General features: G+C 46.2%; 1 protein-coding gene across 1 annotated transcript in view; it reads left to right on the forward strand.

The window, feature by feature from the left end:
- The window catches only part of OPRL1 (opioid related nociceptin receptor 1), a 32,034-nt gene extending 25,905 nt beyond the window's left edge, over nt 1–6,129 (forward strand). Inside the window, exons 3-4 of the mRNA XM_019510087.1 lie at nt 373–728; nt 2,820–6,129. Of these exons, the coding sequence (XP_019365632.1) occupies nt 373–728; nt 2,820–3,343 (880 nt within the window). The 3' untranslated portion in view covers nt 3,344–6,129. The remainder of the gene's footprint in view (nt 1–372; nt 729–2,819) is intronic.
- The last annotated feature ends 12,760 nt before the right edge of the window (nt 6,130–18,889 follow it).

Here is an 18,889-nt window from a genome sequence, read left to right on the forward strand (position 1 = left end):
AGCTATTAGGCCTTTTTGTGGGGTGAGATGGGAAGAGGAAGGGACATCTATGCTGATTGTGTGATTTTTTTTAGGAAGTTAATTGGCAGGGGAAAAAATGTTTGCCAAGACTCCCCATGCCTCCTGCTTGATTCTTTGGGCTGCACATTTGGGAAGAGGTTTTAGCTGTGGGTTTTGAGCCTGGACTGGGTCTACATGGACAGACTCATTATCTTCAGTAGGAGTCTGCACCCATGCTGGGGTCTAGCCCTGCGAAGTGACTGCACAGTGGGTGCTCAGTAAGTTTAACTCATTACTGATCCTTGTCGCCTCATAAGCAGTGCAGCTGGAAAGCAAGTTAAAATTTCCCCATTGCTCTCTCCTTTATTTCAGATTCACTAAGATGAAGACAGCTACCAACATTTACATCTTCAACCTCGCCTTGGCAGACACCCTGTGCCTGATGACCTTGCCTTTCCAAGGGACTGACACGTTCCTAGGGTTCTGGCCCTTTGGAAATGTTCTCTGCAAGATCGCCATCTCCATTGACTACTACAACATGTTCACCAGCACCTTCACCCTGACCATGATGAGCGTGGACCGGTACATTGCTATCTGCCACCCTGTCAAGGCTCTGGATATCCGCACGGCCCACAAGGCCAAAGTGGTCAATGTCTGCATCTGGGCTCTGGCCTCAGTCTTTGGCATCCCAGCGATGGTGATGGGATCAGCGGAGAACGATGATGGCGGTTAGTAGAAATGGGTGAACAGGTGATATCCTGCACAGGAGACTGCATCCCTAGGATGTAACCATGGTAGCTTGTTAAGTCCATGAGCATAACATCCCCTTCCCTCAGGGCCTTGTAAATAGTTTTTCAGGTCCAGTTTTCATTCCCACTGTACAACATTTTGTTTCTGGAGATAAAGTACTGGTAGTCACTCCAATAGTTGGTGGTAGTAGTAGTAGTAGTGGGCACTTACCTTCTGGTGGACTGGAGAAAGTTGGGAACATATCTCTCTGATACACCCTTACACACTGTCAGCCTCTTATGTCTTCTCCCTACCCCTGTCTAATACCTCAGTCTTCAGTGATAGGATGAAAAGAAAACCCTGAAACAATCGAACCCACTGAGCACTGCTGCGCACTATGGGGAAAGAAAAATCTTTTCTTCTTCTCCAGCAATATGCAGCTTAGTCTCAATTCTCACATTTGATTAGCTGAATTTCAGCTAGCTTGTGTTGATGTGCTGTACTTCTCTCTGGATGAGAGGGTCCTCATAATCTCTCTGCATGAGAGGGTCCTTGTGTGTTTATACAGTAGCCTCCTATTCTTGGTGAAAGTATTAAGCGTTCGCTCTGCCTCCTCATTGACAACTCAGCTCCTATATCTGTACCAGTGCAAAGTATGGTTATCTCAAAGCAGATCTGGGAAAGTCATGCCTTTATCTCTGTCTTCCTACCTGCTTTCCTTAGCCTATTTCTGTCTCTTCCTGCCTCCCTATGGGAGTACCCTCTCTCTGCCCCCCCACCCCTCATGCTTTACACCAGGTTTCCAGTTGAAGAGAGCTGGCTGGATGCGGATCTCTTCCAGGGGCCATCAGCATTGCTAGTCAGCTCTACAGGTTTGCAGCTTGATGGCCTTTCAATGCTGCATCCAAATCCCAGCAGTTCCCACTTCCACACTGTTCAAAGCAAATGCTGCACTGAAGAGGCTAATCCTCTTCTTGGCACCACGAGAGTGTTTTTTAAATATGCAATTTGAACAAAAAGATCCATAACCTCCATGCACCTCTCCCCTCTTCTGGTTCCAAGGAAGTTGAGTGCACTGAAAAGAGCATTATCGTTAGTGCGTCCTTCCTACTTGCCTCCAGGCCTCAAGGGACCAATACGCTTTCTTGACTGCTTGCCAAGCTTGAAATGAGATGGGGTAATCTTGGTCTTCCATAGTTTTAACTTTACCTTTTAATACCAGTCTTGACATGTAACTCGAGTTACCCTTGCAGTTTTTGGAAGGAGGAGGACGGGAAAGAGGACGCGGCATGGTGCCATAAAGCACAAGTCAGATTTTATTACCTAACCGTGGCACGTCCCATCAATGTAAATGTCTAAAATTATTTCTGAGGGTTTGTCCTAACTGGTGGCCACAGAGAATGCCAAACCTTACGGCAAAATGCCTAGAGCAAAGAGGAGCTGTGGGTCGTCTTGGAGCATTTGGGGTTTGAGTCCTTTAAGGCTGTTGCATTGGTGGGGGATCAGATAGCAGCAGCTGGATCACCTGACTTTCTGCATTTGTGTCCAGCATAACATGGGGAAATTTAGCCCCAAATGCTTTCATCCCTTTGCTAGTGGGTAGCACTCTGCAATTACATCTATGCATTGGGAATATTGGCATTTCCAGCTGAAAGAAAACGTCAGTGGCACAGGTGAGCAGTGGAGGAGAGAAGGAATGAATGCATCCTGTTGAGTCTTGAGCGACTCACTTATTCGCTCCACATCCAGCTGCCCTGGGAAAACAACATGGTTCATGGATACAGCACCGGCTTTGGGCATAAGAAATCTGTCGTAACTCTGATTATAGGCTGTGACCTTGGGCATGCCACTTTGCCTTTAGCTTTCCACGCTCTGTACAATTTGTACATGCTTCGTGGCAGAGACTGACTTGTACAGTGGATTTGTCCAGCTTTTAGCACAATGGGCCCTAACCTCTGTTAGGCAGTCATAAGCATGAATGAAATGGGCAATACAAGGGGCAGAAAGCAAATCACTGCACAGACAGATGTCGCACGCGTGTGCATCCCCCAAGCACATTATTTTATTGTTCTTCTCTCCATTCTTTGCAGAGATAGATTGTCTCATCAAGCTCCCTTCCCCTGTGGGCTACTGGGATCCAGTCTTTGGGGTCTGCATCTTTCTCTTCTCCTTCATGATCCCCGTGTTGATCATAACCATTTGCTACAGCCTCATGATCCGGCGCCTGAAGAACGTCCGAGTCCTCTCGGGCTCCAAAGAGAAGGATCGCAACCTGCGCCGCATCACTCGCATGGTTCTGGTGGTGGTAGCCGTCTTCATTATCTGCTGGACGCCCATTCAGATCTTTGTGCTGGTCCAGTGCCTGGGTGCTAAGGCTGAAAGCGAGCTGGAATTGGCCATCTCCTGCTTCTGCACAGCCCTGGGCTACGCCAACAGCAGCTTGAACCCCGTTCTCTATGCCTTCTTGGATGAGAACTTCAAGAAGTGCTTCAAGAAGTTCTGCTTCCCCACCGCCTTCAGGACAGAGCTCCAGATGTCCAACAGGATGTGCAGCATTGCCAAGGATGTGGCTTATGCCTGCAAGAACTCAGAGGGGACTAACAATCCGGCCTGACTAGGCCAGGAAATCCCGATGATGGCTGCCAGTCAGAAAAGTCCAACCACCCCCACTTCAGAGATAACTCAGATAACAGCCCTTTGACAGTGGCTTTCCTACCCAGAGTTGCAGACTGGAAACCTAGGAGGCAGCATGGGGGGAGGGAATATACAGGACTGCAAAAGCATACAGAAAAGGAAGTCGTTCTGACGCATTTTTAACGAAACCAGCCTCTCCATTTAAAGACTGTGTTTTCACTTGACTCTATGATTCCTAAAGGACGCCAACGTGGTGTGTTGTGCATAGGGGTGGTAAAGCATTCAAGAAGTAGAGGGTTGAAATCCCAGGGCTTATTTTGCCATTGCTCTCGGGGATGCAGACAGAATGCAAATCACTTTTGCTTGACTGGATTCGATGGATCATCAAATCGGGTGGATTGCAGACTGAGAATTTTATTGCTACTGCAGCACTCTGAATTTCAGACTTCATTGAAGCCAAAGCAAGGAACGGCAGCAAAATGCAACACAAAGATAATTTCCAGAATTATTCATTGGCTGCAAAGGAAAAAAAAGAAACAGTCAAACACTCCAGCCAGCAGACAGAGAAGAGCTGGCTGCTCCACTGCATGGCTGGAAGTGTTGGATCAAGACTGCTTAACAAGAAAAGCATAAATGTCGGTGAATGACTGTATAGAATAAAACCATGTGCCTCAGAGGTGGAAAGGCAGGGATAGTAAAAAGTGACCGACACCAGCTGTTATGGGGTGAAAGGGAAGATAAATGAAGACTCATGTGAACAAGCTGGTGTTGGTTTTTTTCCTATGTTTTCAGCTTAAGGAGGTCTGGTTGTGCGTGTGTGTGTGTGTGTGTGCATGCATGCATAGGCACACAGAGACACATCTATAAGGTACAGCTACAGATACATCACTAGGGCATCACCTTAGCAAACAGAGATCTCTCCCAGCAGAGGTGAGAGGAGAGGGGAATGAATGATGGGGCTTAATCTGGAAAGACGAGGGTCTTTGAGTAAATGTGATATCTTAATTTGGCAGGCAAGGTTCTTTGAGTAGATGTGATATATTTTATTAGACCAACTGAGTAGTTGGAAAAAAGCTCAAAAACCCAGCATATCTTAATCTGGAAAGACATTTGGGGTTAGGGCCATGTTATGCAAGGTCCTTCAAGAAACACTTGTTTTCACGGCAGGACATCTAATGCTCCAAGCCACCCTGCTATTCTTGTGTCGTAGGGACAGACAGAAAGCTGAGGGGAAGAGACTCTTTCACCTGAAGTGCTTGGGGGAGATGGTTCCTAGGTTAATGGACACCTCTCCAGTTGCACATTGATTTTTCTGACAGCAGGCTTGCAACCACAAGCCAAATCGTCCGCTCTGTTGGGTCAATTGGAGAGGAAAGCAAAGAGCGCGACCCTTCCGCGGTGCCTGTGAAACTAGAATTTCTTCCCTTTCCATAGCACAAGAGTCCGGGAGGAGATTGGCAATGGTGGCTAAGGAACTACCCGCCCGCGCTGCGAGGAGCGGAGCTCATGTCAGACTCTTAGGAGCGGCCTTTCCTGCTCTCTCCGCAGCTTGTACAGATTTCATGTGAATTTCCCGTGCTCTGTTCAATGAAACGATGCATTTCCTATGCGTTGATCTGCTGCCATTTTAATGCCGTATTGTTCTTTATATACCTTGTATGACAACACAATGTTGTATTTCCATGTTGCTTGTTTTCGCCTTAGGGTCAGGCTTGAAACACAAATGAAATGCCTGGGTCCCCCAGGTAGAAACCGGACCTTTGTAAACTATGCTACACGGGGCTAGAAGGAATCCTGCCCTTAACAGAAGCAAAACTTTTGCAATTGCAAACTTTTGCATTTAAGATTTTCTTTAAAAGAACTGGGTGGGGGTGGGGGGGAGGCACAGCAAGCACTTTGCATTGGAGAGTAATCACCAAACAATCACACTGGTCATGGGGACATGCAACGATCATCCTGAATAAAACACCAAGCATGCTGAGAAGGAACACCTACGACCCCTTATCTTGAAGGCACTGCTGGCTATCTGCACCGTGCCTTTTGAAGATAGAAATATATTTGGGCAGGGGGTTACCTGTACATAACACCACTCTTATTCAAGGAGAAATCTTGGTTTTCCAAGCCATCAAGTTGCTCCCTCATCTGACAGTTTTTAAACGTTTGCACCCAAAATGTGACGGGGTTGACACGGCTGCAGGTTCTGTTTCCGAAATGTTGATGAGGGAGGGGAGACTCAAGTGATGGTGGAATAAAGAGCATCCACGTTCCTTTTCTAGTGAGATCTTTCAATATTTTATGTCCTTTAAAAAGAGAGAGAAAAAAAGAAAAGACCTGTGATTTCTTCAGTCGTTCAGAAGATGCAAACTAGAAAGAATGGTATTTTTTTAATAATGTGATTTTTGTTAAACTATGCTGCAGCAATCCTACAGAAGCAAATTACTCGATACGTGTCTCTTTACTCTGCTTTTGGATCATTCGTGGCATTTTGCAGTGAACGTGTTAGATATTCTGATGTGTGCTCAGTGGAACTTGTTGTAAGAAGAGCAACAATGACGACAGCAACGACAACAAAAGCTTTATCATCTGGTGCCTCTGGAATGAAAGGGCCATGATTGGCTGGCTGGCTGAAATGCAAAAGCTCTTGTATTATCTTTGGAAATGGTTGTAACGAGATGATTGAGCTTCTGGCGATGGCAGTGTAAATGACTATGTTTCTAGGTGGCTACTTGTGCTTTAATAAAGGGAAATAAACTCCTGCACTTTCAATGATGGTGAATGGCTTAATTGTGTGAATGGATTGCAATACTTGACCATTAGTAGGGAGGTTTATTGGCTGGGGCACAGCTGGTGCTGCACAGAGGGCGCATCAACACAAGATGCTACAAGTGGAGTAGACAAATTCTACTGCGCATTAGTGTATCACAACAAAAGGCGTGCTAATGCGCAGTAGGATTAGCCTACTGTGCACGAACATCACGTAAAAGACAGCCACCAGCGCGACCGCGCAGTAGTGCTGATTATGGCACATTAAGTTAGTACCTGTTCCTGCTGTACTTAAACTGTAATAACAGATACTAACTTAATACACCATAATTCGCACTACTGTGCAGTAGTGCTGGTGCACATCTTGTAGGTGACGTTAATGCACAGTAGACTGATTACGGTGCATTAGTGCATGTGTAGACATGCCTACAGTCAGCTATGTTGACAGCCATCAGCCCTGTCCCATTGAAGTCAATGGGAACTAGACCCAGGTAAAATAAAAATGATAAAACATAGGCAGCTCTGTGCTAGCACCCCAAGTTCAACTGTCTGTCTCTGAAGCTGATCAGCAAGGGGGGCTACGCCATTACTTGCTGGAGCCATAAGAGAGGCCTGGGTGGTGCGGGTGCATGATCAGACCCATACTAGATGCTTCTTGCGTCTGGGGAAACAGCTTACAGCTGCTGATCTGTCATTCGAGACAAAGGCAGACGATAAAGATGAAATAAGACAAACCCATCTGCAGACGTGTGGTCATACCCAATTCTTTTTGGCTGCTACAGCGTTAAGCCTTGCCCTGTTGTCACAGCCTGGGCTGCAGGAAGGAATGGTAATGTTTTCAGAGATGGACCCTTCCGCGAGATGTGTAATAAAGAAAAATGACTGCTGTCTGCACACTGATCGATACTCTTTCTGACTCGAGTGGATGCCAGGATGATTGTTTCTTCTTCTTCTTTATTTTTATTTTTTTTAAGAAAAAATGAAAACCACAAGAAAACTGAAGCTTTTACTTTCTTGATCATTTGTATACCTTTAAGCATCAGATGTCTGATCTCATGGCATTTCTATAAAGCTAAATGCATTGCCCTGTACGGCATTTTCTCATTAACAGCCCGAAACGTTTTCCCTACCGGTGCTAGCACAAATCATCCCCACTGCTACCTGCCTGTCTGAATAGAAAGCAGCAACGGACTCGGAGCTCAAATTCTTATTCCTAAAACATCTGCCTTGTTGGTCAAGGTACAATTTTCTGCAGAAAACTTTCCCTTCTGTTCACATAACAGCTTTGTTTTAGATTGTGTTTCTCTCCCCAACACTGGCTGGCAGCCAGCTTTCACTAGCAATAGAGTTGCAATAAAAAAAAAAAGCAGAAATAAGGTAGTTTTTTTTTTAACAGCAGCTATAATTGAAACATGCTGCCTAAGGATGTGGCATGTAATAAATTCTCCACTGCTGGAAGATGCTACATCTTTTACAGAGATATGCCATGGTTTAAAAAGAAGGTAATGGCTTCATGGAGAAAGCTGGATGTGGTTCTGGCTGAATTACATGGTAGACAGAGACAAAATGAATATAAGGGGCACTTTGGGTATTAAAATTTATGAAAGAAGTACCAACTTCACTGAATCCTCAGTGTGCCGGTGGACTAAAATCCAATGTAAATTTACAGGAATGGTTCCTGAAATAAATCCAAGAGTGAAAACCTACAGCTGTAGCCATTCTGTGGATGAAGGCTTATTATTTCTAAGTTCCCGGAAGATGTCCTCACTTTCAGGTGGTGAGAAGGCAGGAGCCCTGTAAACATTTTCCTTTTCATGAAGCAATCAGCTTGTTAGTGGGTGCATCTACACGTTCATTAATGTGCAATAGTTAGTGCACATTTAATTTAGTACTTTAATTTACTTTAATTTAGTACTAATGATGTGCTAAATGTGCAGTAATTCACACTACCACACAGTAGCATTGGCGCACAGGGTATTTTTGTGATGCTTCCTGCACAGTAGCCTAACACTACAGTGCAGTAGTGTACAGTTGTGCACAGTTTTTGCCCAGCACGCTATTGCACAGTGTTATTAAGCTACTGTGCTTTCAGTGTCTTGTGTAGACGTGCCCGGGGTCTCTGTTTTCCAGATGGATATTTCATTACATTTCCAAAATGGTTGTACTTCCCCATCTTCATTGCTCACTCTGGCATGTTATGGCCAGACATGATAATACACACATAAAAAAACCTATCATCTTCTCTTCTCGTGCTGCCGCCCAGCCACATGAATAAGGTGAATGATGATGATGATGATGACTGCAATGTTCTGTTTATTTAAATGAACTGGGGCTGCACCAGAAGGAAGTTGCAATCCTTTTTACTTCATAAGAGAAAAGGGGGATGGATTGTAGCAATCCCATTCCTTTTCTGCATTTCCTCTGCTTAGGTTTAAATAGCATCTTCCTACAATGACAAGCTTTTCCCTTCTTGCTGGATTCCACACCGAAACCCTAATTGTATATTCATGACTTCACGCTGCGTTGCTATGCGCACGTTTGTGATTGCCCAGATTCACCATTATGACTTTGCAGAAATCAGCAGAGCGCCACGCTGTACACCTAAAAGCATCCTCGCTTATGGGATGTTAATTCACGGTTTCAAGGCACATCCTCCAAACCGTCGTTAGGTGCTGCCTGAGGGACCATCCCTGCTCTTTTGCACAGGTGCTATGCTCAGTGTAGCTGAGATATGAAGTTGATGAGACGGGTACAGGATTTTTCTGGATTATAGGTGGTTCAGAGGGGAAGGTTTTCATCCTGACAAATGACAGGAGGCAGGGGCTAGACAGAGGAGGCAAGGAGAAGACTAGGGAGAAATCAAGGTCTGTGAGATCCCCTGGAAGGTGTCTGCAGAGGGCTTTTACAGCAGGCAATTCTGGATAGGTCCCTGATGTGAACAGAGAGCCAGGGATGGTGTGTGAAGACAGGGGCAGGGGGGATACGGCCACAATTCTTGCCTCTGCCTGAAGTCTCACGTACAGACTGCTGATGCTGAAGTGTGCAGCAAAGCAGCTTTTAAAAACAGTGGAGAAGGGCATTCAAATGTGAAAGGACATGAAGGCCTAGACTCCAGGGACAGAGGGCTGCGGAGATTTGAGGCTGGAGCACAAACAGGCAATAACGGGAGGATGTACAAATAGACTAGGAGTCCTGATAACACAGAAGGAGAGGAGGTGGACTGCCAGAGACTAAACCCATACTCCAAACCAAATATTTTTAAACATTGGGAAGGAAGACGTGCCAACAATGTGCAGTGTGTATTTACGCTGTTAAACTAAATTCCAGGGTTTCCCTTCCTGTGAAAATTGCTAGTCAAATCACAGCTAAAGGGACAGGACTTGCATGTGCTTCACTGCACAATAAAAATGCACATGTGTGCGTGCTCCTGATTTGTACTCCGGCCTGCTGGGACTGCCTACGCGGTAGTAGGCAGAGTGGGCAAATGACCAGTGATGTAACCGTCTTGCTCCTTGCACACAGATTTGCAGGAACTAGAAATGCATACTGGGTGTGCCGAAGGACTTCCAGCAGTGTGCAGGCAATTCTGGAGCTGGAGAAAGCAATCATACATATGACCAGCCCTGTAGCTACCTTATTTTTCTGGTTCCTGTGACCTGGCTGGATTAGTTCAAGTGCATTATGCCATGCATAACACAATAAATGCAACGTGCGTTACAAGATGTGGCAAAGATGATAGCTAAAAATCACCCATATCATCCCATTCTGACTCTATCACCCAAACAGACTGGATCCTGGATACCTGCATGGTGCTCTACAGCAGCAAAAGACTGCAGGCGATAGCCTTTGCAATGACTCTTCTAGTGAGCAATTGCTTCCCCTTGATAGGTTTCAGCACCAAGGAAACTCAGATTTAGAAGGTGCATTTGTAGTATCCAGAGCAAACAGAGATCATCTTCACCCTGTTATATCCTGGTGCTTGGTTATTACTTCTTAATATATGTATGATGCCAGGAGAGAAAGCAGCTTTTGCTTTATTGTTCACCTCTCCCTTTCTCACCCACCCACTCGCACCTTCCAGCAGACACCAGTGCTTTGAGGCTTGCATTACTGCTCAGGTTCATTCCAGTTTCCAAGTCATACGCAGGGTGGGAATTAACCCCTGATGAAAAAAAGCCTTTTCTAGGTTTCACCCTCTCAGTCTATTTTAAAAAATGACCATGGAGGGCATCTGCAGAGATAAACATACAGTGTGATGACTACTACACTGTCTTCCCATCCTTGGTGCCTTGAAAGTGTAGGAAGATTTTAGATGCTTTTATTCTTTTTAATGTGCCTTGGGGAAAAGAAATGTCTCCACCTGAAAGGGAGGCACAGACCCCTCTCAATGGCTCTTACAAATCCTGCCCGTCATGGGGAGCAAAGCTTTAAGGGGTCTTGGCCAGAGGTGACCAAAGCCTTTTTCCCTGGAGCCCAGGGATATTCCTGCTGCAGGGTTGGCCAGACACTCACACCTCCAGTGTATGGGAGGGAAATCGGTGTGTAAATCTGTGCAGATGTGATATCTTTTATTAGAGCAACTAATTAGTTGGGAAAATTGTTCTTTGCTTTCAAGCACAAATGACCTTCTTCAGGCACAGAGAGGGTCTGCCTGAAGAAGGGCGTTTGTGCCTAAGAGCTTGCAAAGAACAATTTTTCCGTCTAGTGAGTTGGTCTCAAAGAAGAGATCACATCTACCCCAAGAACCTTGTCTGCCTACATCCTGAGACCGACACGGCTACAACCAGCAACCTTAAATCTGTGTAGTCACTGCCTGGCTGGTGCAATCCTGTCTCCTGCCTGCCCTAGTTGTTCAGCTTCACAAAGTACGGGAGCTGCGGTGCTCACTGCATGAAACAGTATCACAGCCCTCACTGGCCGTGGAAGAAAGATCAGCGTCTGCCTTGTAAAGAACCTTGCTAGAGAGGCACAGACAGGCAGACGTGGTACCCTATTGCCAAGGGTATGTACCCTTTTGCCAGGTATCCTATTGCCAAATAGAGCGTTGTCCTCTTAATACTGACAAAGCTTTGGCCCTTCATGCTGGTCTAAAACAGGCAGAAAGCAGGGGACCAGCAAAGACACCATGATGATCTTTTCTCTGCACAGATTATGGGGAATGTGGTGACCAGAATGAAAGTAGCTGGACCTAATGACCCCGTGAGGTCTCTGTTAGCCCTGTTTTCCTACAATCCTATACTCCTTTGCACTGAAGTGGGTAGTAGGGAGGAGGGGAGAGCAGCTGCTTCCACTCCCATCCATACATGGATCCAGAGGTTTGGGAGGCAATCAACCAAAGGTTGGGCATTAGAGGAACAGAGACAGCCCAGGACGTAGGGATTCTGGGACCTAAATAGCCCAGCACCCTGTGAGCTAATTAGTGCAAGGAGTCTGATCACTACCAACATTTCGAACAGGACCATGTTCTGAATCCATCAAATTAGCATTGTCTCACTGCGTATCGGTCCATCAGAACAGGTTATTGTGATAAACATGTGTTCAACCACTTCCCTTCAACCCTATTTGAGACGCATATTTTCTCCAGCATCAGCCGTCGACAAAGCCTTGTGGAAAAATGGGGCCAATACATAATTGTGCTTAGCAGCTTTTCAGCTTGCCCTGATCCACATGAAATAAAATCATAGCAAATGAGGGTGGGGAGGGACTTCAGGAGGTCACATCTAGTCCAATCCCCTGGTCCAAGCCCCAGCTACATCTTCTCAGCAAAGTATTCATGTTGTAGCCGTATTGGTCTAGAGGCAAAAGGAATCAAAACTTGTGGAAGAGGTGATATCTTTTATTAGACTAGATATTTGCCAACAAATTATTTATTAAAATATTTATTATTTATTAAAATAATTTGTTGGCAAATACGTATTTGGTTTAATAAATTATATCACCTCTTCCATGAGTTATGATTCCTCATCCCAGACAAGGCTTTGTCTACCCAGGCTTTAAAAACCTCCAAAGATGGAGACTCTACCACCTCTCTGGGTAACCTGTTTCAGTGCTTCACCACCCTCCTAGTGAGAGTTTTTTCTAATATCCAACCTCAACTTCCCTTGCTGCAGCTTGAGCCCATTGCTCCTTGTGCTGCCATCTGCCCCCACGGAGAACAGTCCAGCTCCATCCTCTTGGGACTCCCCCTTTGGGGAGTTGGCCCCGTGAACGTGGTGCTGTGATTCTGGGTTTTGCTTTTCAGTCTTTGTTTAACATTGAGCAATAAATAGCTCGTTGCAGGGTGAGGTCATTCATTTATATATTTTGGATTTGCCTGCAATCTCGTTATCTCCGTGCATTAGCTTTGTTTAACCACAGAGAGGGCTCTAAGAGATAACTGCCTGCCTGGAGTGATTAAGTATTAAAAAGAAGCATGAACAGAAAGCCGGCTGGACCCAAAAGGAGATGGTTTTGAATCCTCCTCTGAGTGCCTGTAGTAGAAGCAGCAGCGCTGGAGTGGGACTCTCCCGTATTTTGCTTTCACATCCAGAATATGGCTTAAGTTAAATGTGCTTTGTTAGAAAACCACTTCTTGTGTCTGATTGCTATGTATTAGGGAAGGAAGCAAATCCTTCTGGCTCCTAGCTATCAGCTATCCTTACGGTGCCATTATCCCAATCAGGTTCAAACCCTTCATTACTGATGACAATCACAAACCTGCATAATTCATGACCAGCGGAGGTGATCTCACTCTCTCTTCATAACACCGCAGTGAGCAATTGGTGCCCACCTCCGTGGAAGTGCTACCTCTGCTGTAGCTCCGCTCAAGGGTTACATGCAAACCAGAGAGTTGGCTTACTGGTTTCTGTGGCTCTGGATCATCCTTCCAGTGCACAGGAGCTGCTGAATGGATGCAGCACAAACTCTTGTCCACGGTCTGTACAGGGGACTGGTTCATTTTCACCTTCACTGCCCTCCATTGAATTTGATGCTCTTTGTATTCATAGCAGGTGGGATTTCGGGACGGGGCTCTCTTGGCTTTGACTCCATTCTGCATCGTGGCCCACAGGCGTGGCAAGCAAACACATTTCCCTCCGGCCCCCATGCCACAGTGCACAGAGCTGTCTAGGGAGAGTCAGCAAGGCGATATGAAGACAGCGGGAGATGATGTCCAGCCAGGCATCTAGGTCCCCAACAGTGTATGAGATGGAGGGGTAAAGATGGACACATATGCTGCCAAAAATATCAGACACTGGCTGGCAGGTTGGTGGGTAGGGAGTATGTTCCTTCGGTTCAGAGAGTACCAAAGGGCATTCTTGGTGCTGCCCCTGAGCCGTTGTATGGGATTTTGCTTCCAACTTGGTGGCAATATCTCTGCTATGGTTAATCAGGGATGACACGATTAACACATACACGGGGGGACAGACTCGATGATCCCTTCCAGCCCCAAGCGACTATGGTGCTGTGACAGAGCCCAGTCTATTTTGTGACCCCTTCCTGCAGACCTCGAACTGGGCATAACTATGAGCCTCCTCAATCCCAGATCCCTTTGGGCTTTGGGGCTGATTTTTATAAGCCATATTTTGCCTTCTGTCTCAGTCAGAAGACTAAACCAATATGCCTCGTCTCCTCTCAGGATTTCAGCCTTCCAGATGATTAAATCTCTCCTCCTCTCAGCTTCATAAATAATATCGCTCTCTCATTCTGACCTGTTGTACCACATGGACGCCTTCTTACCTCGGCTCTGGGGCTGCTTTTGCATTAATTTCTTCTAACATTTCTAGCTTGGATGGAAAAAAACCTGACAGGAAGAGGACCTTCATTTTGGGCAGCCCAGAGGAGAGCATTGTCTCAGGAATAGTGATAAGCAGAGAAATGTAATTAAGTCCTCATTCCATTTACATAAATATGAAGCAGGAATGGGCCGAGTCTTGTGGGACCTTTTTCATCGCACAGAAATCTGACTTTATTAACGATCGGCCTCTGATCTCTTTTAAGGCTAATGAAGGAAAGAAGTTCATTAAAACTGAAACCCCCATTTCTATGTGTTAGCGGCTGGAGCACATCATGGTCTGTGAGCTGTTGTTCTGCAGACATTTTGGAGAATGCAGACATTTGAGTTGTAGGTCCTGAGAAGTTCATAATGGTTATAGCCCTGGGACTGGACCCGCATCTCTGCGTGAGACGGATCATGCATGGCATGGGTACTCAGGCAATGCTGGCTAGCTACTAGACCCGGATGAAACCCTGGATTTTCTGGTGGCAGTATGTTCTTTTTTTCTTTTGTTTCCTAGCCTATTTTTGATGGAAGTATTATCGCCATTAAAGATCTTGGACACTTTTCCTGTTGTAATTTTGGTCTTGCCTATAGTACTTCATCTCATCTACTGTCTTCAGTGACAGCATCTGCAAAGGATGCCCCATATTACTCTGCCCCATGCCACTTCCTCAAGAAGCCCCATGTGTACCCGACGTGATCTTGCTTTTGGCCGTATCCATTTCTCTGCCGTCAGATTTTTCCGTAATGTCTAGCTTCATTGCTATTATTGGTGGTTCACTTGCTGATCCTGCTGGACGTGCACCTCATTTGCAAGCCCCAGCTTATGTCTTGTTCTACTGCCAATCAAAAGCAGATCCTTACCTGTAGGGTAGAGGAAAAGTGCTATGTCTCCTTAATGCCGTTTCTCTCAAAGCATGATAATAGCATGCCCTGCAAGTCAGGGTGGTTGAAATGAGGTCAAGGATACATTAGTACCGGGCACCTAAGGTCAGAAGGAAAAAGTCATTTGGCCACATCCTCAGGAAAGGTTTTGAGCACCCTCCCCTGCAGAGTTCATCCTGCTTCATCACATACCTTCTCTTTCCTGCCTTTCCATCTCTGCCTCTTTTATTTCTAAGCATGCCTGTCTGAAAACCAGGCTTTTGCTCCTGCACAGTCAATCAATTCCTGATGCCTTTTTTTTTCTCATCCAAAATCACGACCCGCAGCATGAAGCAGCTTGAGGCCTCTTAGGTAACAAAGGATTATAGGTAACAAAGGATTATGACCCCAGCTAGGAATCTATAGCTGGGGCAGCTGAAGTCTTTAAAGATGATCAGAGAGGACAATTGATTAAATACATGCAACTTGCTGACCCACCAGGACTTTTATTCAGCTGTCTGCTGTATTTCTGAAGGGGTCCTCGTTGAAACCCTGCAGTGGGAATATGTATGAGCCAAACAGGCAAGTGTCTTTGGGTAGATGCGATATCTTTACTAGACCAACTGGGTACGAGCCAAACAGGGTGTTGAGGTCAGGGGTTGTGTTTTGGGGATTGATGTCCGGGGGTGGTAAATCACTGCCTTCCTGGATGAGTGTCCCAGAGCCCAAATCTACTCTGAATAACGTGGGATGCCCAGTAACCTCAGAAGAGGTGAGTATGAATTTCATATTTGAGTCCTTTCATATTTGCTGGACTTGAAACCACATCCCCCTAAAGAGGGGTCCTAGGCTGCCCCTTCTTTCCTGCCCCACAGACCGCCGGTTGTCTATGTGCTTTGTTGGCAGACCTTCTTGTCCACCCTTCCTTCTCCGTGAACTCTTTGTCCTCAAAAGGACTGGAGGGGGATGCCCAAGAAGTGCCAGTGTCCCACCCCAGAGGGGAGTTTGGGGCAAAAGGGGTGCTTTCCCTTCCCCTCCCTTGGAAAGAGATACCAGAATCGGGGAAACACTCCTCCTGCTCCCTGTGTTGCAAGCATGAAGATGCCCTCTTTCCTCTCCCCAGGGCCCGGTCAGGATATTTAGATTGAGCTTGGGAAGACTGGACCCATCGTCAGCTCGGATATAGTAGCTGCATTTTCATTGCAAGCCATTAGGAACATGCAGATTTTATGCAGGCAGAGTCTCTGCAAAGGTTTCATTGCCTCACTGAGAAAAAGCCGAACGCACTGACTTCAGGTAAGGTGACTCCGCGATGACATGCAGGGTCTAGGCAGAGAGTTACAGGTTCAGTGCAGAGATGGCTTTGATCTTGTTTCCTGAGACTTACAACTGCTGCTTGTGTTGCTGAGCAATGCCAGGAGTGCTGGGTTTAAAACCTGAAGGAAGAGTGCCTTGTAGTGGAGGAATGAGTGAAATGCAGCTGCAGCTAGGCCAAAAATTATGAGTTCGATCCTGGAAATGCAGAGGGAAGTTCTCCATGGCGCGTGTTAACCAGGAGGTCAGACCACATTATCACAGAAAATGAGGGTGGGAAGGGACCTCAGGGGGTCACATCTAGTCCAACCCCCTGCTCCAAGCAGGATCAGCCCCAGCTACATCATCCCAGCCAAGGCTGTGTCTTCCCAGGTCTTAAAAAGGACGGAGAGTCCACCACCTCTCTGGGGAACCTGTTTCAGTGCTTTACTACACTTCATGGGAGAAAGTTTATCCTAACATCTAACCCCTCGCTGCAACTTGAGCCCGTTGCTCCCTGTTCTGTCGTCTGCCACCACTGAGAGCTCATAAGAGCTTCTTTTTAACAGAAAAATCTATTAATGATGCCCAGAGAATATAAACAGCAGTAAAAGCTATTGTTTAGGTTTTTTTTTTTAAATAATATAAAACTTTGACAATAATGATCACAGTTGCAAAAATTCCCCACTTGGATGGCCATATCACTGTCAGATCAGGAAAAATCTTGCAATATTTTGTCTCTGCGATTTCAAGTCATCATAATTTGTCACAGTTTAGCATTAAGGAACACTAGATCCAATGTTTGCTAAATCAGCATAGAGTGATGAAAACCAGACACTTGTTCTTCCAGGAGTTATCAATTCCCTCTGCTTTTTTGTTTTTAGCACCACACTTAGCTTAGACTTCATTCATTCTCTGATCCCTGGGCTCTGTGTCCTCGCTGACGCCAGCACCACAACTCACATGCCTTGCTTACACCAGGGGCGGGCAATTATTTTGGGCGGAGGGCCACGTACTGAGTTTTGGCAAGCCATCGAGGGCCACATGACAGGCAGCCAGGGGCAGAAAAATATTAATTTTCTAAATTTTTTAGGGCCCCCATGGGACGGATAGAATGGCTGGCGGGCCACATCCGGCCCGCGGGCCGCATTTTGCCCACCCCTGGTTTATACTGTAATTAAGTGAGAATGACAATGGGCTGGGATAATGCCATTTGATTTGAAAATGGGGTGCTCAATCTGTGACCACTACAGTGACCCCCACAAGATTGATGCAGAGGTGTGGATTGCTGTTCAGGACCAAAAGGAGCCTCTAGGGACTGGTTTCAGGATTTAAATCAATACCTATATTTTCAATTAATTAGACACACCGTGCTAACAGCAGAATTGCGTCCAAAATGCATGCATATCCCAACCATGCACTTGCTTTTTGTGGTGTTCAGCTCTGGGCACTTAGTCGTGGAGCAGCGTATGGAGCTAAGGCATCCAGTTGTGTCACAAGAGCTAGGTTTAATTGGGAAGTTTGACCTGTCATCTCTTTGGCTTGCATTGGTTTTCTCTCTGCTGTAACAAGCCGGGAAGGAAAGGCGGCTGCATGGTCAGATTGGGAATTGGGGTGTTTGCCCGTTTTGTTGTATGTCACTCAGAGAACAGAAACCCAAAGGAGACCCACTGGACCTCGTGTGGTCAGACAAAGAGAGAAGCATAGTCTGGAGTCTTAGACAAGTGGCGTGCAAAGTTTGCAGCGGTGCTGGCTTTCAGTGACACACTCGGGGACAGTGGGGATGCAGCACAGTGCCAGGAAGGAAGAGGAGTTTTGCTTAAGGACTGAAAAGAAAGAGATGAATCCTGCATATGTTAAAATGGGAAATGGAGGCATATAACTGGAAATATATCTGGGAGCCCATTCATCACCGTGTGTGTCACTGGCTATTAAAATATATAGTGTTACCCAGGCTTCAAATGAGAAGAACTCAGCTCTAAGCCTGGTTCTCTCTCTTTCTGTCTATAGTACTCCGGACAACCCACAGCAAGAAACCCAGGCTAGGATGGATGCACATGAGTTCAAGGCTCTCCAGCAAATGTGTTTTGGGCCGCGAATCCTAGGCTGGAGTTTGTTCCTTCGTCCTAATGGATCGTGACAGCTCTCCTCTCAAATCGGGGGGTGAAGGGCTACAAACTGGGTCGTGTGGTTTTTGTCCCTCTGATGCCTTTGCAAAATCACTTGAAGTTGTGTGTGTGTGTATGTGGGTGGGTGGATGTGTATGCACGTGCATACGTCCATGTGCTCACTGCATATCTAAAATACTTGCCAGTATTGCTTTTCAACAATTGTAGGTAAAATACGGTCTATTCCAAAATAATCTCAAGGGGACACTTTGTCCTTGGGCCACTGATCTCCATGGGATTTGGCTCATGCTTCCTGGTCCCTAAGTTCTTCCAAGACCAGCAATATATCCGTGCTGCTGCATATGCATGAAGCGGGCTGAAACGCAGCATCCCATCTAAACAGCTTGCAGGGGGGCTGTACTTGGGTCTCTTTGACTTGACAGAGTCAAAGTCATTTCTTTCACCTCCGTCTCTGCAAGGTCATAAAAGTAAAGCTTATTTCCTTCCCTTTTTCACACAGGGAAGAGGGAAACACTTCCCACCAGGGGGCACTCATATTCAGACGTAGAAACCCGAAAACTCCAGCTCTGGGGAGGCCGTTACAGAAAGATGCAGTCACCCCTTTGGGCCTAAACTCTTCCTATGTTGACTGTGGCTGCACATGGTCAAGCCCTTCCTTTCACAAAACCCCTGTGACCTCCTTGTTCTGCTGCTGCTAAGTCTCCTATGCTTTCCTCCTCTA

This window comes from Gavialis gangeticus, unplaced genomic scaffold (genome assembly GCF_001723915.1).
Source record: "Gavialis gangeticus isolate Ggan-Ray unplaced genomic scaffold, GavGan_comp1, whole genome shotgun sequence".
NCBI classification, from domain to species: Eukaryota; Metazoa; Chordata; order Crocodylia; family Gavialidae; genus Gavialis; species Gavialis gangeticus.